The sequence below is a fragment of the Hemitrygon akajei genome, chromosome 26 (genome assembly GCF_048418815.1).
Source record: "Hemitrygon akajei chromosome 26, sHemAka1.3, whole genome shotgun sequence".
Taxonomy (NCBI): Eukaryota; Metazoa; Chordata; class Chondrichthyes; order Myliobatiformes; family Dasyatidae; genus Hemitrygon; species Hemitrygon akajei.
The window spans coordinates 41,511,600-41,536,305 of NC_133149.1; the positions used below are offsets into that span (position 1 = coordinate 41,511,600).

General features: G+C 41.9%; 1 protein-coding gene across 11 annotated transcripts in view; it reads left to right on the forward strand.

The window, feature by feature from the left end:
- Positions 1-24,706, forward strand: part of usp28 (ubiquitin specific peptidase 28) — a 105,173-nt gene that overhangs the window by 20,020 nt on the left and 60,447 nt on the right. For 8 of the 11 annotated variants that reach the window (XM_073030019.1, XM_073030024.1, XM_073030026.1 and 5 more), the window contains 2 exons: positions 18,354-18,431; positions 24,301-24,433. The exons of 1 other annotated variant lie outside the window; for it this stretch is intronic. In XM_073030019.1, the coding sequence (XP_072886120.1) occupies positions 18,354-18,431; positions 24,301-24,433 (211 nt within the window). Of the gene's footprint in view, positions 1-18,353; positions 18,432-24,300; positions 24,434-24,706 lie in introns of those variants that run through there. 2 more of the 11 variants (XM_073030023.1, XM_073030030.1) reach the window with 2 other exon arrangements.

Genomic DNA, 24,706 nt, shown 5'->3' on the forward strand with positions numbered 1-24,706 from the left:
GATTGTGGTTGGGATGACTCAGGTCCCCAATGATCCTTCGGGCCCTTTTTACACACCAGTCTTTGTAAAGGTCCTGAATAGTGGGAAGTTCACTACTACAGATGCGCTGGGCTGTCCGCACCACCCTCTGCAGAGTCCTGTGATTGAGGGAAGTCCAGTTCCCATACTAGGCAGTGATGCAGCCAGTCAGGATGCTCTCAATTGTGCCCCTATAGAAAGTTCCTAGGATTTGGGGGCCTATACCAAACTTCTTCAACCGTCTGAGGTGAAAGAGGCGCTGTTGTGCCTTTTTCACCACACAGCCGGTATATACAGACCACGTGAGATCCTTGGTGATGTTTGTGCCGAGGAACTTACAGCTGTTCACCCCCTCAACTCCAGATCCATTGATGTCAATAGGGGTTAGCCTATCTTCATTCCTCCTGTAATCCACAACCAGCTCCTTTGTTTTTGTGACATTGAGGAAGAGGTTGTCAAGAGGGAGGGAGTGTATAATAACGTCACCATTGTCCTTATCTGGCAAGTTCCTAAGCTTTATAATTCTCTCTGCCTCTTTCTAACTAATGAGTTAGAACTCATTAAAATTTGCCTCGTTGAACAAGCTTTTGAACAACTGCTTTAATAATCTAGAGTGTTTTGATGTTAGGTTTATGACCTTCCTATGGATATACCTTGAAGCAGTTTAACTAAAATAAAGGTGTTAAATTAATTCAAGTTGTTGTTTGTGTTCTATCTAGTTGGAACCTTATGGCATTTGATGTACCTGAAGCATGGTTCTAATTTGCTACCTAACTTTCTACCCCCCCCCCACCAAGCAGCTGTTTCGCCAGTTCTATTTCTGAGTCTGGCTCATGACAGGCAGACCAGCACATTGCAGTTGCGATATTTCTGGAATGATGAACTCAGCTGTCCCATCCTGCACGTAAAGTAGGCCATGTTTTGACACCTACACCCAAGAAGCATGGTGATGCTGATATCTGCATAAGAGTCAATTTAAAAACTGGTTGGCATTAGAATTATAGTCATATAACATGAAATGTGCCCTTTGCCCGTTGACTCCACACTGGAAACCTGAGGCTTCACACCACCAGATTCAGGAATGGTTGTTGCCCAACAACCATCAGGCTCCCGAACCAGCATGGAGAACTTCACTCACCTCAACACTGAACTGATTCCACAACCTATGGACTCATAAGGATTGTACAACTCATGTTCTCAATATTATTGATTATTATTATTTTGTATTTGCACAGCTTGTCTTTTGCATATTGTTTCTTTGTACATTTTTTGTGTAGTTTTGCATTGTTACATTGTATTTACTGGGAATGCCTGCAAGAAAGCGAATCTCAGGGTAGTATATAGTGACTTGTACTTTGAACCATCAAGTGTCCATTTAAACAAATCCTATTTTATTCTCCTCACATTTCTTCAACTCTCCCCTACATTCTACCTCTCCCTTACACATTAGAGGGCAACCTGCAGTAGCCAATTAAGCCCGAACTCCCTCAGGTATGGGAGGAAGCTGGAGCACCCAGAGGAAACCACATTTGCAGTGAAAATGTGAAATCACCAGAGGCCAGGATTGAACCTGGGTTACTGGAGCTGTGATGCAGTGGCTCTATTAGCTGCGCCACTATACTGTTTCAAATAATGCTTGATGCACTTGTAGACTGCTGACTGCATTTGATATATTGAAACTGACTGATTCCAGCCCCAATGTACTTTTGATACATTGGGCGGCAATTTAGTGGGCGTGGTGTAGTGGTTAGCATATTTGCTTTGCAGCAGCAGTAATCACTGGAGTTGATACTCACTGTGAAAGGAGTCTGCATGCGCTTCCTGTAACTGTGTGGGCATCCTCCAGATGCTCCTGTTTCCTACCACGCTTCAAAGATATCAGGATTAGTGAGTTGTGAGCATGTTATGTTGGCACCAGAAGCGTGGCGACACTTAACAGGATACCCTCAGCACAATTTTCACTGATTTGGCGCAAATGACGCATTTCACTGTATGTTTCAATGTACATATGACAAATAAAGCTTATCTTTAGATGAAATACTTCTCTTTCATTTCTCCTTTCCCTGAAAGTCAATGGTTCTTGGTCTTCTGCTATCCTGTTAATTTGCGCATATAATCATTCTTCTGCAACTACCAGTCACCAATTGTGATCTCTGTAAAAGATGGCCTCATTGCCTCAAAGTACCATAGAGTTGGGAAGTGCATGCTAAGTGTAGTACTGGAATTGATGAAGGAAACCTGGCAGCTAATTTCCGCTGTAAGGTTTCACTGCTGCGTAACATGCTGTAAGGTTTCACTGATAATGTAATGGTTTCTCTGTAGCAGCAATGTTTGGGTTATGACTAGAGATAACGGGGCTTTGGAATGCTGTTGTTCTTTCTTGTGAGCTGGAAGAGAGATTTTTGCTGTTTTTGGTCAGCGAGAGGAGAAGGAAGGAAGCTGTGTGTGGAGAGAGCTGGAAGACCACTGGATGGAGTGGACTGGGAGCGAAGGTCAGAAGGTCGGTGAAACTCGGAGGAGGTCGATGGTTGATGAATCAGTGAGCTCCAATGTGCATTTCTGACTTTTCTCTTAAAATGGGCCCTTTTTCTTTTTATTTTCTTTATTAACCCTATTTTCAGATTAAGATTTATAAAGTTCAATCACTTAATTGCATATGGTGTACTGTTTGATATTTTGCGGTGTGGATTTGTAACCGGGCAACACATCACGCAGCATCCACATGAACGAGGCTTCTCTTTAGCAGGGCTAGAAATTGTTTTCCCCTAGACGAACACGTGCTGGCCCAGCCTGAGGGTCACAGAAGTCTCTCAGACAATGATTCAATGTTGACCAGATTTTCTCTCAGCTTAAAGGGTGAATGTTAGCCAGGCCAGAGCAGAGAATCTTCCTGCTATTTAAAACAGAGGCAGAGGGTGCTTTATGTTCACATGATAGCACAGAGATTTTAGTTCCTTGCCTGATCTCACTTCTGAAGGTGCTGTTTTCTTTGAAAATTGCACTGAAGTGGAGTGGGATTTAAACTCACAATCTGCCTGGTGACACAACTGTAAATGAGGAATTGATTGTGGACTTCAGAAAGGGAAATCAGGAAAACGTGCACCAGCCCTCATTACTGGGTCAGCGGTGGAAAGGGTGAGCAGCGTCAACACCTCAGAGGATCTATCTAAGGCCCAACACATTGATGAAACTACAGATGAGCTATGCCAGTGACTCCACTTTGTTAGGATTTTGAGAAGACTTGTTGTGCTTCAACTCTTACAAATTTCTCTAAGTTTATGGTGGAGAGCATTCTGACTGGTTGAATCACACCCTGGTGTAGAGACTCTAATAGTCAGATAATAAGAGGCTGCAGAGGGTTGTAGACTGCATCATTACCAATGAGGACATCTTCAAGAGGTCTCTCAAGAAGATGCCATCCATCACTAAGGACCCTTACCAAATGGGACTTGCCCTGTCCTTGTTACTGCTGTGAGGGGAAAGAGGTACAGGAGCTTAGACCCAAACTCAAAGTTCAAAGTAAATTTTATTGTCAAAATACATTTATCACCCTGAGAGTCATTTTCCTGTGGGTACACTCAGCAAATCTATAGAATAGTAACTGTAACAGGATCATTAAAAGATCAAACAGAGTCCAGAAGGTAACAAACTGTGCAAATGAAAATATAAATAAATAGCAATAAATAATGAGGTAACGAGTCCTTAAAGTAAGATCACTGGTTGTAGAAACATTTCAATGATGGGGCAAGTGAGTGTAATTATCCCCTTGTGTTCAAGAACCTGATGGTTGAGGGGGGGAGTCCGATGGTGCAAGTCCTGAGGCTCTTATACCTTCTACCTGATGGTGGCAATGAGAAGAGAGCATGACCTGGGTGGTGGGGATCCCCAGTGTTACATGTAGATGTGCTCAATGGTAGTGGTCGGGGTGGGGAGGGTTACCCATGATGGACTGGGCCATATCCACTACTTTTTTTAGGATTTTTCATTTGAGGACATTGGTGTTTCCATACCAGGCCGTGTTGCAGCCAGTCAATATACTCCCCACCACGCATCTATAGAAGTTTGTCAAAGTTTTAGATGTCATGCCAAATCTCTGCAGACTCCTAAGGAAGTAGAGGCACTGCTGTGCTTTCTTCATAATTGCACTGATGTGCTGGGCCCAGGACAGATCCTCTGAAATAATAACGCAATGATTTTCTTCCCCTGCACCGTCAGATTTCTGAATGGTCCATGAACACCACCTTGTCATTCAATTCTTTATTTGTCTTTGTAACTTATAGCAGTTTTATGTCTTTGCATTGTGCTGCTGCCACAAAACAAATTTCACGTCATTTAAGTAGTGATAATAAATCTGATCCTGTGTGGCACCTTAAGACATGTAATTAAGCTAAAAGATTTCTACTAGCCGACTGGTGGTGTAGTGGCATCAGCACCGAACCTCCAGGCGAGTGGTTTGAATCTGGCCAGCTCCTTGCACGCTTTCCATCTGTGCTGGGTTGAGCGTCAAGCTGGCAACTCAGCCTTGTAAAAAACAGTCAAATGCTGAAGAAGCTTGCAGCCCGATGTGCCACAAGCAAGAAGGAACAACAACAAAAGATTTCCATAAGCAAAAATGCTTGGAGGTGCTTTAAAAAGGATGTCTAGTTTTCTCTAGTCAAATAATTTACATTTTGATAATTATATTGCTCACTTATCATTTGATAAGTACACTGGCTCCTTCATGCAGAACGTAGTTTCCAAAGAATAGCACGTCACAATTTTATACAAAGAGGGACCATTATAATTAGTATAATGATACATTGGTTAGACTGCAATTAGAATATTGTGTACAATTCAGGTCACTGCACTGCAGAAAGCATGTGGTGGAAATACGAGAGAGCGCAGAAGAATTTCCCCAGGATGTTCCTAAAATCGAAGGCTGTAGTTAAATGGAGAGTTTAGATAAGCTGTCACTGGACCATGGGAGGCTGAGGGGAGGTTTGTAAAATTATATTGAATTGAATTGACTTTTATTACTTACATCCTTCATATACACAAGGAGTAAAAATCTTTGTTACGTCTCTGTCTAAATGTGCAATTTATAGTAATTTATAATAAATAGTATGTATAACAGGATGGTCATTACAACATAGAAATACAGTTGTGTCAGCATGAATTAATCAGTCTGATGGCCTGGTTGAAGAAGCTGTCCTGGAGCCTGTTGTGCCTGGCTTTTATGCTGCGGTACCGTTTCCCGGATGGTAGCAGCTGGAACAGTTTGTGGTTGGGGTGCCTCAGGTCCCCAATGATCCTTCGGGCCCTTTTCTCATACCTATCTTTGTAAAGGTCCTGAATAGTGGGAAGTTCACATACGCTGGGCTGTCCGCACCACTCTCTGCAGAGTCCTGCGATTGAGGGAGGTGCAGTTCCCATACCAGGCAGTGATGCAGCCAGTCAGGATGCTCTCAATGGTGGTATAGAAAGTCCTTAGGATTTGGGGGCCCATACCAAACTTCCTCAACCGTCTGAGGTGAAAGAGGCGCTGTTGTGCTTTTTCACCACACAGCCAATATGTACAAACCACATGAGATCCTCGATGATGTGTATGTTGAGGAATTTAAAGCTGTTTACTCTCTCAGCCCCATATCCATTGATGTCAATAGGGGTTAGCCTGTCTCCATTCCTCCTGTAATCCACAACCAGCTGCTTTGTTTTTTGCGACATTGAGGGAGAGGTTGTTTTCTTGACACCACTGTGTCAGAGAGATGACTTCTTCCCTGTAGGCCACCTCGTTATTGTTTGAGATTAGGCCAATCAATGTAGTGCCATTGGCAAATTTAATTAGCAGATTGGAGCTGTGGGTGGTGATACGTTCATGGGAATACAGAGAATAAATGAGGGGGCTTAGGACACAGCCCTGAGGGGCACCTGTGTTGAAGGGCAGAGGTGAGGGAGCCCACTCTTACCACCTGCTGGCGATCTGACAGGAAATCCATGATCCAGTTACACTAGGCGGGGTCAAGGCCGAGGTCTCTGAGCTTCTTGTCGAGCCTGGATGGAATTGTGGTGCTGAATGCTGAACTGTCACCCAAGAACAGCATTCTCACGTATGTATCCTTCTCCAGATATGTAAGGACGGTGTGTAAAACTGTGGCTATTATGTTGTCTGTCAATCGGTTGTGTCGGTAGGCAAATTCTAACGGGTCCGGTGTGGGTGGTAGCAAGCTGCAGATGTAGTCCTTGATCAGCCTTTCAAAAGCATTTGCTTATTATTGAGGTGAGTGCGACAGACCGCCAGTTGTTCAGACATGTTACCTTGGTCTTTTATGGTACAGCAATGATGGTGGATGTTTTGAAGCAGGAGGGCATTCTACACTGGGAGTTAGTCAAAGTTAATCAGGTAGTTGTGAATTATAGAAGCTAGTCAAACTTTTTATCAGGGCAGGGCGTTTAGAAATAGAGGACACAGGTTTAAGGTGAGAGGGGAAGCATTTAAAGGGGATTTAAGGGGTAGGTTTTTCCATACGGAGGGTGGTGAATATCTGGGATGAGTGGCCAGAGGTGGTGGTGGAGGCATATACAATTAGAACGTTTAAAGTGCATTTGGGCAGATACTTGGATTGGAAAGGCATAGAGTGATATGGTCCTAATGAGGGGAAAATGGGATTAGTGTGGGCAAGGTGGGTCAAAATGGCCCCTTGTACGTTTCTGTGATAACGTGGTGATAATTACCAGCTTTGCTGCTATGCCAGGAACCTGGTGCTGGAATCTGATGTGCATCCCTCTCCCCTTTGCTGGCACTTGCATTGCAATGCATTGCCCAGGGCGCAGTGAAGTGAGAACTGGTGTTGAGCAGGCTTGCAAATCCCCACCCAGCTGCTTCATTGGGACCACAAAGCTAAAGTGATTGCAAGACTTTCTCAATCCTGAGGGACAGCTGAGGTAAAAAGTAATAGTACAAGTGGCCCCTGTTTTCCGAACATTCGCTTTATGACACCTCGCTGTTATGAAAGACCTACATTAGTTACCTGTTTTCACTAACAGAAGTTGTTTTCATTGTTATGAGAAAAGGCAGCGCTCGCACAAAGAGCAGACAAGCTCCTCCCCTGGAACTGCATTCTAGCCGGCATTGCTTAAACACGTGCCTGTGAGCATCTGTGCTTTATGTCGATTTATTTTGTGCATCCGTTAGCAAGATGAGTTCTAAGGTATCGGAAAAGCCTAAAAGAGCACGTAAGGGTGTTACACTTAGCGTAAAACTAGACATAATTAAGTGTTTCAATCGTGGTGAACGAAGTAAGGACAATGTTCGTGCGTTGAACTTGCCTGCGTCCACCATTCGCACTATTTACACACAGAGAGGGAATCTTGAAAGCTGCCAATGTTACTATTGGTTCTGCTCATAGCAAAGTGGTGTCTTTTAGTCTGCTGGGAACTTTTCATCAGCTTCATAGTTTAACGTTTACTGGAGAGAGTGCTTCGGCTGATACTGAAACTGCCGAAAAGTTCCCAGCAGAACTGAAGAAAATAATTACAGAAGGTGGTCATTCGTATAAGCAAGTGTTTAACTGTGACGAAACTGCAATTTATTGGAAAAAATCGCTGAGCACCCCAACCTCCGACGAATCAGCCTAACACACCATCATCAGTGTGCTCGCTGTCTTCCCGATTCTGGTAAGTGAAACTACACTGTACAGTACATACATTATTTCTACTTTATATAGGCTGTGTATTTTTGTGTTAGTTGGTATGATTTGGCAGCTTCATAGCTTAAAGGTTACTGGAGAGACTGCTTCCGCTATGCTAGTAGCGCTACGTAGTGAGATTTTCACTAGACAGTGCTGCAATGATTGCAGAAAAGTATTTCTACTTTATATAGACTGTGTATTTATCATATAAATACACCTCCTTTTACTATATGTTACTGTTATTTTATGTTTCATGTGTTATTTGGCATGATTTTGTAGGTTATTTTTTGGGTCTGGGAACGCTCTCAAATTTTTCCCATATAGATAAATGGTAATTGCTTATTTACTTTACGACATTCTGGCTTACGAACCATTTCATAGGAACACTCTACCTTCAGATAGTGGGGGAAACCTGTGCTGATAAAGCTCTCCATAAAAATAGTTTGTTAATTCATGCAAAATAGAAAATGGAGACGGGACATCCTCCCGCCAGCCTACCAGGGATCGGGTTCCTCTTGTCCTCACCTGCCACCCCACTAGCCTCTGTGTCCAGTACTTAAATCTCTGTAACTACTGCCATCTCCAACGAAACCCCACCATCAATCACATCTATCTTTCCCTCCTCCCCACTTTCCAGCATTTTGTGTGTTCAGGTGAACACTCTCTGGGTGAGATGGAACAGTGGAGCACTGAAGTGTCAGTAGAAAACTAATAGGTTTAACATCTGTGGAAGTAGTGGGTTTGCGGGATAATGGTGTTCCAGAATATTCGGTTTCATTCCCTTTGTGTAATTGGATCAGTGAATGGAGCAATACTCTCGGAATGGTCTGGCCAGTCTTCCTCCCACACCTCTACCTGTTTGAAGATCTTCCTTGAGATTTATTCCCAAGGAAGTCATTTCCCCAACCAGAAAGATGGGGTAAGGGGGTGTAAAGTACCTCCATTAATCTGGGTGTATAGGAATAGGTCCAAAACTCTGTAAAGAACAGGTATGCATCTATGGATGTGGTTGGTGAGGAACTGGTTGGGAGGGAAAGGTGAGCATCTCTCTGAGATTCTGCTGTAAGTTTGTTAAATTTTCAAGGCAATGTGCACAATGCCTTGCCATAAACTGTTCTGAGGTGCCATTAACAAGCTTCTAATGAGTTGTTGCAAATATTGCACTGCACATTTTTAAATCATTTATGTGAACTCTCATCAAGTTCAAGTTTATTGTAATCTGACTGTAGTTATACACCTACATAACCAATGCCTCTCCAAACCACAGTACACCCACAAAACGTGTATCACACACAGCACGTAGAACAAAAATATTACCACATATAAGTTAAAATGTAATTCAAAATGCACGTGAAGTGTACAGCACAGGTGAACAGTACATACAGTAAACAGCGTATGTCCTAGTGATGAGACCTCAGTAGTGGTAGGGTCTGAGGGAAGAAGATGTTAGCCAGTCTGGCAGTCCCAGTCCTGGTGCTCCCGTACCTCTTTCCTGACGGTAGGTCAAAGAGGTTGCGGGATTGGTAATAGGGATCCCAGAAATGATTCAGGCCCTTCGTATAGTGTTCCCGGTAAATCCCAGTGACCCTCTCAGCAGTTTTACTATTTTCTTGTAGTCTGAATCCTTGCAGCTTCCGTACCACACAATGATGCAGCCAGACAAGATACTCTCGATGGTTCTCCTGTAGAAAGTTGTTCGAATAGAGGTTGGAGGCCTTGCAGGCCTCAGTCTCCTCAGAAAGTGTAGATGCCGCTGTGCCTTTCTTGACAAATGAACAGCATTAGGAACACATTAGGAGAGTCAACTTTAATCAAATTCGATAACCTGTTATATTATAGTGCACGCACTGTGATACTGTGATAGTCACCAAGCAATTTTAATTTTGTGTTAATATAGTTGGCTGCAGTTATATTCTTATTCAGTAAACGGGCAAAATGTGTTTTATGATTGTGGCAATGCATTAAGTACGGTAGTATAATTAGGTTTTTATAGAGAATGAATACAATGAGCTTGTAGGCCATCCTTAAACCTCTGATCTTCTAATGAAGCCAGTTATAAATGACTAGGAATGTTTCATCTTCTGTGTTTACCCATTTCATCAACTTTGAGCATTACCTGGAAATTAGGTGATTCAGCAGTGCAGAACAGAATTAGCCAAATGAGAGGTAGCAGGTCAAGGATTGTAGCTCTAGTGCCTGTTGGCTCCTACAAGAGCCATTTATCCCTTCTCCTGTAGAAAGTCTTTTCTGGCTTTTTTGTCTATACTTTCTTCCCTAAGGGGAAGAAAATCGCCAACTTTAAATCCCTCAGCTGTGTTTGAATCTTTGCTTCTGCAATATCCTTCTGCCTAGATTGAGGAAATTGCCCTTCTCAAAACTGGGAGGCATAGTGGATGTTGAGGCTGGAAATAGAATTGAGGTACAGGCAGGTTGGTGGAAAGGTCCTACAGGTAACAGATGAAATGTATGAAATTTACAGGTAACATGACAAATATGAAGATCTACATTTTATAGGAAGAATGGGAGGAAACAATATAAATTGTCTCTTTGCTATCGTAGTCTAACACTTTACAGCGCCAACGATCATAGGTAGGGGTTCAAATCCGGATGCTGTCTGTAAGGAGTTTGTATGTTCTCCCTGTGACCACGTGGGTTTCCTCCAGGTGCTCCAGTTTCCTCCCACAGTTCAAAGATGGTATGGTTAGGGTTGGGGTTAGTGAGTTGTGGACATGCTATGTTGCTGTCAGAAGCATGGTGACACCTGTGGGCTGCCTCCAACATAATCCTTGAACTGTGTTGATCCTTGATGCAAACTGTTACATTTCCTTGTATGCCTTAATGTACATGTGACAAATAAAGCTAATCTTTCATCCTTATCCTTAAATCTGACATGTCAAATGCATTGCTGAGACAGTAGTCAGGGCAGATCCAATTGTTCCATTGAAAAGGGAGCTGGATAAGCATCTGCCAAGAAAGAATTTGCAGGGAAGTGGGATTACTCAATGGGCCAAAATTTCCATGCTGTATTAGAATTCCTGGATTTACAGCCACTGCTATGGGATACAGGTGGGAAAATGAACTACTCTTCAGATAGTGTCCCAAATCGAGGTCTTATTTTTACCGTAACATCTTTAATGGCCATGCGGAAACTTTGACCCATTCCAGGCAATTAAATATCTTTTGTAATGAAAACAGTGATCTTATGCACAGCTAACTCCAATGGGAACCAATGATTATAATCCGAGGAGAACACACAAAATGCTGGAGGAAGTCAGGTGGCATCTATGGAGAGGAATAAACAGTGGATATTTCAGGCTGAGGCCCTTCATCAGGATTGGAAAGGAAGGCGGAAGAAGTCAGAATAAGGTGGGGGGGGGAGGGGAAGGTGAAACCAGGTGAGGTTCTCTCCTATCAGATTCCTCCTTCAGCCCTTCACCACTTCTACCTATCACCATCTGACTTCTTACTTCATACATCTCTCCCCACCCACTCACCTGGTTTCATTTATCATGTGTAATTTGTACTTCCCCACCCCCCCCAATGTATTCTGGCCTCTTCTTACTTCCTTTTCCGTCCAGATGAAGCACCTTGGCCTGAAACCTGGACTGTTTATTCATTTCGATAGATGCTGCCTGACTTGCTGAGTTCCTCCAGCAACTTATGTGTGTTGCGCTGGATTTTCAGCAACTGCAGAATCTCGTGTTTACTATAATCAGCAGACTTTGTATGCTGTGATTCAGAAATACAAGATCCCACTGCTACTGCCATTCCATTTCCTTGAGATGCTCTTTAATAATCTATACTTAACCTTTTGTTATTCCTAATATTCCTTTACATGGTTGGAGCACTTCTGTAGATTCTGTCATTTAAAAAAAATTGGATACATATATGGACAGGAAAGGAATGGAGGGTTATGGGCTGAGTGCAGGTAGGTGGGACTAGGTGAGAGTAAGCGTTCGGCACGGACTATAAGGGCTGAGATGGCCTGTTTCCGTGCTGTAATTGTTATATGGTTATATGGTAGAGTATGATGTGGGGAAATAAAAGGTATTTTAATTAATATCACAGCTGGATAGAATTTACATTTGCAAGTTCCTTACAATCCCAATGTCATCTATCTCCAGACAATGCTTGAATCAAAAATCAAAAAGAATCTTAGTATTTATGTGGCACATTATCACATAAGAATACTAAATAGTTTTATAAATGTGGTTGTAACTATACCACTTCTGTGCAATGTTAGATATAATGATGGCTCTTGCTTCTGGAAGTGATATTAGAAGTTGGGATGTGTAAGTCATGAGCTTAGCGTTAATTCCTGTATTTTCAATTGTTATGAGATCTTAAAAATTCATCTGAAAAAGCAGGTGGGGCTTTTAAGTCTGTTTTCACGTTGAGGGAACATTCTGTCACTTGTTAATTATAAAACCTTACCCAGCAACTTTAACATGCATGTAAAGAGTTTCTTAAATAGTCACAACTATGAACTATGAGCAAAGGTCACTGCATGTCACAGCTGCAAACACATTCAATCAGAGATGTGCAGTGTTTCCAAATTGAGTGATCACACCAGGGAATGCTCTAGTGGCCTTATTCCTTAAGTTATTTATAGTAGGCTAGGAATGTATTTTCTCATATGTTATCTGTTATTGTGGTGTAATGGAAAATACCGAATATGATGACTTCCAATAACATGCAGAATTTTATGCAGGCCGGTCTGCCTGCTTCCACAGCCATCTTATAGTGTGTGCTATTTCAGTCATTTGTGTAGTACCTCAATTTTACCTGTGTATAAAAATGTTCGATGAACAGCAGGTTCCTAATGCTCTTAGGCCATTAGTCCTGTTCAGACATGTAGTGTGATCTAATTTTAAGAACCTGGATGGCTATTTTATTCAGCGGGTGTAGGCAGAGCTAGTTTGGCCCATCCTCATTGTCTGTACCTATCTGGCCTCAGCTGGGTTTCTTACTATACAATGCAGAAAATTGTTCTGGCAAGAAATGCATATAAGGCAGATTAGGAATGTCGGTACCTTGGAAGAAGCCCAAAAAGCTACAGTAAGGCTCTAATCTGGCATGTAATTGTTTGGAAGTCTTGATGATTTAGCACCTGGCTCGGTTATCAGACTGTTGTACGCTATGGGTTTGCAGTACAGTTGGGGTATCTAGTCAAACCTTCAGGTGGGGTTGGCTCGTTGTGTATCTCCTGCCAGACTGTGGTCTGGGTGTGTGCCCAGAAATATGTGCAGTTTGGATAGTTTAGCCTTCAGAATGGAATTGGATAGACATTTGAAGGGGAAGAGCTATGGAATAAAGTTAACTGAGTTTGTTTTTTTAAAACAACAGCACAGATTTAGTGGGATGAATAGTATTGTTCTGTGATTCCAGTCACTATTTTGCAGCTGAAGGGCCACTCTCTACCCCTATCGTCCACCCCCCCCCCCCGATGATCCGTCAGCGTAGATATTATTTGCTAACAACACTCTTCTACACTCTTCCACCCAGAAACACATGGAGGTGGGGAAAGCATAAGAAAGAAAAGTAACCACACTCTTAATGGCACCTTACTGATTTTCCCCGACACATTTAAAAAAAAAATGCACATGTTTGGGAATCGAGCAAGAGCAAAGAACCAATCACAGCTCCTTGATTTTCCTGACCGTGAAGAACTTCCAGTTGACAGGAGTTACAGTGGCCACTGGTCTTTGGAACAATAATCCTAAAGAGAACGGACTCCATGGAGGGGATAATTTTCTGAAGAAATAAATAGATTGATGGCTTTGCTTTCCCTCTAAAGAAATGTTCTGAACAGTTCTTCTGTGATATGTCATGTGAGAAGTGGAATGACAAACAGAGATGGTATTCGTGATCCTGCTGAAAATAAATCTCTTGCCAGCACCGTGTCAGCATTAGTTCCATATATGTCTGATGTCCCATGGCCTAGCTCCTGAGCAGAAGTAAACAAACCTTGCTGTGGCTTTTCTTAGCCTCTGATGCATATTGGTAGCAATTTTTCATGGAAGTGTCTAACTGTTGTAAAGGGCATGCTTAATAAATCACCAGTATTTCTCCATTGATTTACAAGTAAAAGATATCCTTGTATATTGTGCACAATCCTCAACAAAAGCCTCATTAGGTTGAATCTTGGATGTGGAGTTGTCTCTGAGGAAGATGTTCCTTCTCCTCAATGTAATCCAATACAGTGTCTGCCCTTCTTCCACCCCCCCCCCCCCCCACAGACACACACATAACCCTTTCCTCCATGTTCTTGATAGCCATCTGCCACGATAATGTAGTTAAATCCTTGCTCTGTTGGTCTCTATGTGATGCATTCCACGTGTCATGCCTGGCAAACTTACTCTGTGCAAAGGATTCCCTTTAGCACCTCGGGACCTTGTAAATATTGGCACTTTATGATTGTGGCATCTTCCCTTACATCATCCCACTAAATATTGATACATTCTGAAGGACTTCCCTTTTAAATATGGACATATTTCTAGGCATGCCCTTTAAACTTCCACACAACCTTTATTTCCCTTTACATACTCCTTGAGACTCCTTCTAAATATTGTGATCTCTCTGGGACTTCCCTTTCAATAATGACCCATGCTAAGGCACTTTCTAAGTTTCAACAATCTCTGGGGGTCCTCTTTAATGCTAACCAGTTTGTAGAGGTGCCCTTTAAATAGATGAATGGCTGAAAATTTAAAGTGAGTCCTTTTTGGAAACCCATCTTGCCTCAGAGCAGTACCTTGCAAACGTCTTCCCTTCCTCTCTGAATGCCTTCACTCCTTTGTAATGAGAGTATTTGCTGAAACGCAAGATATTCCATTGCCCCTCCCCACCTGTTAGCCTTTGTGCACTGAGGCCAACTGCTCACGTGCACTACAATAGCTTGGAACATCTGAATTAGACAAGGGTCAAAGTTTGTCCTTGGTCTCAGCTCGGTCCAGCTTCTTAGTCTATGTTGAAGACATCGGGTCTTGATGTCTTTTAATGATTAATTTTATTCCATGTTGCTCTTACCGCTATATATCCTTGATAGAAGCTACACATTTGGGTATATTTAAAATGGAGATTGATGGATTTTTGGTTAATTAGAGTGTCAAATGTTATGGGAGAAGGCAGGAAAATGGGGTTGGGAGGGAAAAGAAATCAGCTGTGATTGAATGTTAGAACAGATCTAATGGGCCGAATGGCCCAATTCTGCTCCTACGTCTTAGTCTTGTATTCTACCATGTGACACCACATTAAAGCGCTAACCATGATGCTTTATTAAATATGTCTGTCTGCACATGATCCATATTCCTTCATTTCCTGATATGCTTGTCAAAATACTACGGTACTTAAATGCCACTTGTTTCCGTTTCTTCCTCTACCCCTTCCATGCACCCAGCACTCTTGAGTTTTCAAAACAAAATTACTGCACACATCTCTTAAACTTTCCCCCTCTCACCTTAAAGTTATATTCTCTAGTATTTGAGATTCATATCTTGGGAAAAAGACATTGATTGTCTATCCTATCCCTGCCTCTGATAATTTTATGAAACTCACCCTCCGACACTTCGTAGAAAACAATCTAAGTCCATTGATCGTCTCTCCATAATAGAGGCAGGCCTTTTGGCCCAAATAATTTGTAAGAAGCTCCGTCTTGGTCTCTTCAGCTTTATCTTGGGTTCCTCAGTTCTCCTTTGTTTTCCATCGGCTGCTGTCCAGGATAGCATTTCCACATAATGAGCACATTGGGTAAAGGGGTTTCTCCCAAATAATTACATTGTTGAGAAAGGATTTATTGGAGTAAATTACATTTTGAGTTGCCCCCAGCATTATTATTGGTAAACAGAAATGATATGCAGAGTGACACATTGCCATTCTTGGTTGTATCTTTGTCCTGTTGGTATTATTTTAACAATGAGAGAACACAAGAAACAAGCTCTTATTAAGGAAATGGTCCATGAAAACATTGTGCAATATTCACACTGGTGGTGTTGGACTCTTAGATTATCCATTCCCGACCTGAAATGTCAACTGTCCATTTCCTTCCATCGATGCTGCCTGACCCATTGAGTTCCTCCAGTGTTTTGTGTGTTGCTTCAGATTCCAGCATTTGTGGTCTCTTGTGTCTCCAGATTGTCCATACTATTGGATAATATTTCTCTTGATATCCCAGCATATTTCTTTCAACTATACATGAGTTCAGCCGAATGAAACAGCATTCCCCTGGGACCAAGGTGCAAAACACACACAGTACTTCGAACACTGGAGGGCAGCACCAATGGGAGAGGCCAGCCCCCAGCCAAGCACGGATGCCACACTACTCCGCCTTCAGCATTTCCTCGCCTGGACTGCAGCAGCAGGAAAGCCTGTGGCTTGAGGCCTGGTCCCCGCTACAACTGAGGCTATGCAGCCCTCACCCCACCTGTCTTACCACCAAACAAGGGAAACTGGCTTGCGGCATCATACATTATCAATGTCCACCAGGGTCTTGCGATCGCAAGGGAAACGTTCTAAATTTTCCAGTAAATCAGATAAGTTCAAAAGGGGCATGTGAACAGAGAGGTCAGGTGTGTGGGAAGGGGAGTGTGTGAACTAGCTGCCCAAGTTAGGAAGGAAGTATAAATAACATTACTTGATCAGCCAGATTACTAAGCAGATTATCAGTTTTCACTGTACATTAGCTCAGGACTTGGGACAGCATTTCTTCCAGGGTAAAGAGAAAAGACTGCTTTGTGGTTTGATACACCTTGTTAACAGAAGGAAGGAAACAAACTTCATTTCCTTTAAGCGGCTTAGCTGGTGTCTGTGGAGAAAGATAAGAAATCCCAGAAGCATAATTTAAGTGGAGGGAAAGTCTAGGGGCAGTTTCTGTCTTCATTGAAAAAGCAATAGACTATAAGAAGATTAATTTTTACACTCTGTCTCTGGAGTAAAATTCAGATTCAGTACACGATACCAGCACCTTTAGCTTCAGACAGGAACTTGAATACAGAGAAATGAGTTAATTGGAGCATCTGATATAGATTCATCATAAAGAATTGATTGTGTTAAACTATGAATTATGTTTTTTTGAAGAGATCATTACATGAAAAATGGTTGGTGGTTCCAATTGTTACGTAAGTATGGATTTTGATCACATCATACTGGACAGTTGTTCCTGAGCTGGGAGCACTCATGCCTGGTTCCAATCCCTCTTGGCTGGGCATTACCCTCGAGTTTAGGCTAGCAGTCAGTTCTGTATTGAGGGAGGTCCATGCAGTTGAAAATACACTCTTTCACTGGTTTGGGTGCATGTACTCTATTACACTGTTTTGATGTGTAGAAAGTTATCCCTGGGCTTTGATCAGCATCTCTCCTTAAACCAAGAAGAAGAGTTATCTACTCATTAACACCTTGGTATTTCCTGCGAGTGTACTCGCTGTATTTTCAAAGTTTCAGATTTTCAGAACTTCATAGGCTGCACAGGGATTAAGATGTTATCGAAATGCAAATTTGTTCATTTGTTGAATAAAGGTGTGGAATCATAGAGAGATACAACATGGCAACCATATCTATGACTGAGTCCATGCAAACCCATCAGTCTCCTCCATCTTAATTGCAATTTTTATTTCCAGTCAACTCCCTCTGAATTCCACTTCTCGTCTGTACACAAGGAGCAATATGCAGGCGTGAATTAACCTACCAATTTGTATGTTTTTGGAATGTGGGAGGAAACCAGAGCATCCTGAGGAAACTCAGTTACAGGGAGAATGTCCAAACCCCACACCGACAGGACCCAGGTCTAAGTTGAACCTGTGCCTCTAGCTTTGTGAGGAATTGACTCTACTAGTTGTACCTTTATGGAGTTCGGGTAATTCAAATTTCAAAATAAATTTATTATCAAAGTACATGTATGTCACTATGTTCTACCCTGAGATTCATTTTCTTGCAGACATTCACAGTAGACCAAAGAAGTACAATAGAGTCAAGGAAAAACTACACACAAACACTGACAAACAACCAATTGCAAAAGAAGGCAAGCTGCAAATATAAATAAACAAACAAGTCTGAGTCCTTGAAAATTAGTCTATAGGGGTTGTGTTGTGTTGGAGAAAAAAAGAATTATTGGAACAGTACATTTAAAAGTAAATGTGTTTAGAGAAGAGTACAGAAGACATTCGAAGGGTTATTCAGTGTACTAGCACAGTGTTCTAAATGGCCTTCAAGTGCTGAAACTTCAGTGAAGACTGATTGCTAATAGTTTCTGGTTGCACATCATAAACTCGAGATTCTACAGATGCTGGAAATCCAGGGTAACACACACACACAATTCTGGAGGAACTATGGAGTGTCTATAGAGAGGAATAATCTGTTGACATCTCAGGCCGAGACCCTTCATCAGGACTTGTCAAATGAGAGGTCACTGCATGAGTTCTGATGAAGGGTCTGGGCCCAAAACTTTGACTGTTGATTCCTTTCCATAGGTGCTACCTGACCTACTGAGTTCCTTCAGCAATTTGTGTGAGTTTCTGATGGCTGTCTTGAGACTAGGACCATTTGTGTGTTATGCCTTCCAATAATCAACCACTCATCCATTTCATTGGCTTTGGAAGCTACATGGGTCAACACCTGCAGAGCACTAGAGCATGTCTGATTACACTGTCTTACATTACTTGCTCTTTTCTCTCCCAGAACAGTTGCTTAATCATCAGCCAGCTACGGGAGATCACAGGAGTCCATGACAATCGGTTGCTACAGAAGGCTCTCCAGGTTAGTGTTCCCCTTGTTGGTGTATTGCACAACAGATTGGTGTGAAATTATGTTTCTCAGCCTATCCACCACTGTCCCACAACCCAGTCATGCAAAATGCACCTTGGCCCGCAAATTCCCAGCCACCTTTCACTAAGTTCCTTCTGAATAGATACTGGAGCATTTACACATATTTGAGTAAAAACCATCCTTATTGGATTTAGTATTTGTTTATTTTTGGAACATCCTAAACTGGCCACTCTTTAAGGATGTGTCAAGGTAGAATGTGTTAACAAAGTTACGAGGTACTTCGTCCAGTCCTGTTCAGTCCTGGACCAGCACGTAAGTGCCATCACAAAGAAGGCATGACAGCACCTCAACATTCCCTGTTTTCCAGTCAGCTCCTTCTGGATTCTACGTAGATTTGGCATGTGACCATAACTTTAACAAACTTCTATAGATGCACAGTGGAGAGTATCCAAACTGGATGCATTGGTGTTTCCTGGTAAGGAAACATCAATGCCCCTGAATGGAAAATGCTATAAAAAGTGGAGGATACAGCTCAGTCCATCACAGGCAAAAACCTTTCCCACCATTGAGAAAAATTACATGGAGCACTGCCGCACAAAAGCAGGATCCATCCTTAAAAGACCTGCAACATCCAGGCCATGCTCTCTTCTTGCTACTATCATCAGACAGGAACTGCAGAAGCCTTGGGTCCTGCACCACCAGGTTCGGAAAGAGTTATTACCCTACACCCATCAGGCTCCTGAATCAGTGTGGATAATTTCATTCACTCCTACTCTGAACTGATTCCACAACCTATAAGGCTCTACAACTCATGTTCTCAGTATTTGTTTTATTATTTGCACAATTTACCACCTTTTGCACATTAGTTGCTTGTTGGTCTTTGTTTATAGTTTTTCATAAAATCTATTATATTTCTTTGTACTTACTGTGAAAGCCCACAGCAAAATAAATCTCAAGGTAGTGCACACAGAAACAGGCATGCACACAGGTGCACAGACACAGGCACGCACACAGACACACAATATAGTACTTTTATAGTAAATTTACTTTTGACTTTATTCAAGCTGAGCACTGATGTAACTAACAGTGAGTCAAGTAGTATATCCTTCAGAGAAAATAGTGCTAACACACGAACTGCAATGCTGTAGAGCGGTTGATCTTCTGAAACTAAACTGAGCCGCCTTTTCAGCCAGTGGATGACCATGCTATGATCGCACATCTTTTTGGGTAAATCTGGTGTATATAGAGACTGCTGTGTATATTGATAGCAATGGGTAAACTGGAAAAGTATTTTAATTCCTTCTGAACACCTTAACTATGGTGTTGATTTCTTTTTTATGCTGTTGCTAGCTTGAGTCACTACACATTGATTAGGTTGGTCAATTTAACCTCTCAGCTTTAGGTCCACGTTTAGAACCAACGTTCTCTCGCATCAAGATTTTTTTTACAGTTGCACAGACCGATCGTTGCTCTGAACCGGAAATTTTTACATGGCCTGAAAACTGCTGCATTTAAAAAATTTTTTTGTTGATGTCATCAGCATTCAGCAGTTTATTAACAATGAACTACTGACTTCCATTCTGTGTTTATTGTTGCAATTTGTAAAAGCGTTGTAACTTGAAACAGTGACAATGTAAATATGTTGAAGCTGTAAAATGTTTCAAAGTTGTGGTGTGTTTATTATTTTATGGATTACATTCATTAACATAATTACAGGTTATTTCACAATTATATTAACATAGATTTTGAGATTATATAAGCATAATTTCAAAATTATATTAACATATATAAAAGAAAATTCCAGTTGCGCAGCAACAAAGGCTATGGTGCACTGGAGAATTTCAGTTACCGCGTGGATACACACCTACGCAACTGAGAGAGAATAGTGTTTTGAACTGTGGTTGAGATTAGCATCGCAAGATAATGCTCATTTCCATTCCACACCGCACAGTGCACTTACTCAAGAACATCAGGTGAGTTGCTAGTAAAGAACTGTGGCTTGAGTATTATTATGTCAGATGTGCATCTCGAAGGAGTGTTTGTTTGGGAATAAATGATTGTGATAGATTTTGTCGTATTTCTTCAAGAAAAATCTATTTTACACAAGAAAGTGTGCACTGTAGTTCAGTAAGTTTAACTCAGGAACATGAATTAGGGAGAAAGGAATAGATGGAGATGAGGAACGGTGAGATGGGAGTTTGGAAGGAGCCCCGTTGGACATGAACAATGGTTTGACAAATTGAGCCAAATGATACAAGTTTGTACTGGGAGTAATAATGAAATAACACCTTCAGTAGCCGAAGGAGCCACTGACTGAACAAATGCGTTGCCAAGCAGTGCCATAAATGCTTTGTGGTGTTACCCAAGCCAATATCAAAGCTGATCGTTGGTCTGAACCGTGAACAAGGAAGCTTTCTGGGGAATGTGCTGGAAATGCAGTCACCCACATGAAGCATGGCCATGTGCAAAATGAATGTTTACTACTGTGGAAGAACAACACCACACTCAGTAAGGAAACTGACATCTATAAATTTGCTGTTAATACAACCATTGGTGACAGAATCTCAGATGGAGAAGAGGGGACGTACAGGAGCGAGGTAAACCAGCTAGTTGAGTAGTGCTGCAACAACCTTACACTCAACATCAGTAAGACCAAAGAACAGATTGTGTATTTCAGAATGGATAGAATGAGGGAACACAAACCAATCCTCAGAGAGGGATCAGAAGTGGAGAGAACCATAGAACACTACAGCACAGTACAGGCCCTTCAGCCCTCCATGTTGTGCTGACCCATATAATCCTTTAAGTACTAAACCCACACTACCCCATAACCCTCTATTTTTCTTTCATCTATGTGCCTGTCCAAGAGGCTCTTAAATACCCCTAATGTTTTGGCCTCCACCACCATCCCTGGCAAGTCATTCCAGGCACTCACAACCCTCTGTGTAAAAAAAAAAAAACAACACTTAACCCTGATGTCTCCCCTAAACTTCCCTCCCTTAATTTGGTACATGCCCTCTGGTGTTTGCTATTGGTGCCCTGGGAAACAGGTACTGACTATCCACCCTATCTATGCCACTCATAAACTTGTAGAGAGAGTGAGCAATTTCAAGTTCCTTGGTGCCAAGATCTCCGAGGATCTAACCTGGTCCCCAACATATCGATGCAGCTATAAAGAAGGCAAGGCAACGACTATATTTCATAAGGAGTTTGAGGAGATTTGGCTTATCACCTAAGACACCCAAACTTCTACAGATGTACTGTGGAGAGCATTTTGACATGCTGCATCACTGTTGGGGACGGGTGTGGGTGGGTGGAGGGGAGAAACTACCGCACAGGATTGAAAGAAGCTACAGAAAGCTGTAAAATTAGTCAACTCCATTTAGCCTCTGTAGTATCCAAGACGTTGTCAAGGAGCAGTGCCTCAGAAAGGTGGTGTCTATCATGAAGGATATTATCCAGCACGCAGGACGTGCCCTCTTCTCACTGTTACCATCAGGTAGGAGGTACAGAAGCCTGAAGGCACACACTCAGCGATTCAGGAACAGCTTCTTCCCCTCTGCCATCTGATTTCTGATTGGACATTGAACCCGTGAACCCTACCTCACTTTTATTATTTCTGTTTTTGCACTATTTTTAATTTAACTATTTAATATACATATATACTTACTGTAATTGATTTATATTTATTTTCTATATTATGATGTATTACATTGTACTGCTGCTGCTAAATTAGCAAATTTCATGACATATGCCGGTGATATTAAATCTGATTCTGACCCTTTCCACAATCAGCTTGTGTGACACTTACACAGCTAAAGTATGGCCTCTTGTGGTAGAAGTCTGAAATTGCAGCCACCCATTTTGTTGAGCAGGCATACTCAATAAATAATAACCATAATAAAATCTATGAAAGAATACAACAACAGGGCAGACACTAGTGTGCAAAAGACAACAAACTGCAAATACAAAAAGAAAGCAAAATAATAATGAGAACATGAGATGAAGAGTCCTTGAAAGTGACTCCATAGGTTGTGGGAGCAGTTCAATGATGGGGTGAGTGAAATTTTGAGGTTATCCCCTCTGGGTCAAGAACTTGATGGTTGAGGGGTAATATCTGTTCCTGAACCTGGAGGCTAAGCATACAGCCTAGTGGTTCACCTGTGCTGATGGAGATTGTGGAGGAGATATTGTTGCCAATCTGAATTTACTGGGGTGCAAGTAAGGAAATCCAGCATACAATTGCGCAAGGAGGAATTGAGGCCCAGGACTTGAAGCTTATTAATTTGTTTCGAGGGGACAATAGTGTGGAATGCCGAACTGTATTCAGTGAAGAGCATCCTGATGTATGCATCTTTGCTGTTCAGGTGTTCCAGAGTTGAGTGAAAGGCCAATGAAATGGCATCTGTTTTGGACCTGTTGCTCTGGTAGGCAAAATGTAGCGAATCCAAGTCACTCTCAGGCAGGAGTTAATGTGGTTCATCACCAACCTCTCAAAACATTTCATTACTGTGGATGTCAGTGCTACTGGATGCTCGTCATTGAGGCAGGTTACCATGTTCTTCTCAGTCACAGGTATAATTGAAGCCTCCTTGAAGCAGGTGGGTTCTTCAGACTGCTGAAGTGAGAGGTTAAATATCTCAGTGAACACTCTAGCCAGTTGGTCTTTAGTACTCGGCCAGGTACCCCGCCCAAGCTGTGTGTTTTCCAAGGGTTCACTCTCCTGAAGGCTGCTCTCACGTCGGCCTCAGAGACTGAAATCACAGGATCGTGGAGGTGCTGTGGGAGTTTGTGATGATTTGCTTTGATATACAATGACTTTTGAAAACTGTGGTTACAAACAGCAAGATCCTACGTGTGGCATTAGTAGTGACCACTTAATTCGCGTTTAACTCCGCTGGTTAAATGAGTAACACGGATTAGGCTGCCCAGAGATCCTAGTCATCTTGGAATATCATCAAAGGTTGGCTAAATCCTTGGTATAATACCCATCGCAAAGAAAACAGCTCAAGAATTATATTCGTTTTGTTCTTCATTTGATATTGTTTCCCAATGTAATTGAAACACTTTCCAGCACGAGTCCTTTTCACCAGCTTGATCTCCACTCTCGTCAGACAAGGCTTACACATTCTGTGTCAAATGAGAATCATCTAATGAGCTGATTTCACAGCCTATGTACTCACTGTCAAGGACTCTACAACTCGCTTTCAAGTTTACAATATTTGTTATCAGTATTTTTGTATTTTTAGTTTATCTACTTTTACACATTGTGTGTATTTCTCATGGATTCTATTGTATGTCTTTGTTCTGTGAATGCCCACAAGAAAATGAATTTCAGGATTGTATATGGTGACGTACGTATTTTGATAATAAATTTACTTTGCTCTTTGAAATGTTAACTGTTTCACTTTCCACCGATGCTGCCTGGCCTGCAGTCTATTTTTAGTATTTTGCTTTGTTTCACATTTCCAGGGCCTGCGGTTTTATTTGTGGGATGTAGGTTGCTTGGAGTGTATATTACCAAAATCAGCAATATATCATGCCACTAACATTGTAAGATATCCCTAGCATCTAACCCAAGCAAAATTTGATTCTGAGCCACACAAGTTAACAAAAGCAAAAGGTTTTAAGCTGTCCTGAAGGAGAGCCAGGTGGAAAGTATTTCATCTCAGTCCTTGCCTCTAAAGCAGCTTCCCCTTTCTTGTGTATTTAAAGTCTGTTTAGATGTTTCATTCCCTTAAGATTTGTAGTTAGAATGTTAGCATTTCCTGTTTTCTCTTTTCTTAAGTGTTGATTATAAGCATGCTAAATCGTTGCTGTAATCTTTTAACATGGTTATTGCCTGTCCTGCCTCTTGCAGGTCAGTAATGGTGACATAAATCAGGCAGTGAGCTTCCTCACTGATGAAAGTGCCAGGGAGCCAGATTATGGAGCAACAGCCACTGAACCGGACAGTGAGTGCAGTGGAACCACAGATAACCACTCGCGTAGCAGTAAGTAGTTTCTGCCTGCAGTTGTCTTTACTTTAGTTCTGCGCCAAAAGGCAGGGTAACTGAATTCTGGTTAATTGGGGCACCACTTATCTGGAACAACTCTTAAAGAACAAAAATGAATCAAAGAAATAGCCAGGATTCCTTTCATTTATTAGGAGCACTATGCCGCTTAATTGGACAGGAGACTTTTGCCAAACAGTTTCTAACTAACGTTAGATGTGTGCACTTGTGTGGCTGTTAGACACTACATTGTGCTTAGGGTGAACAGTTTTT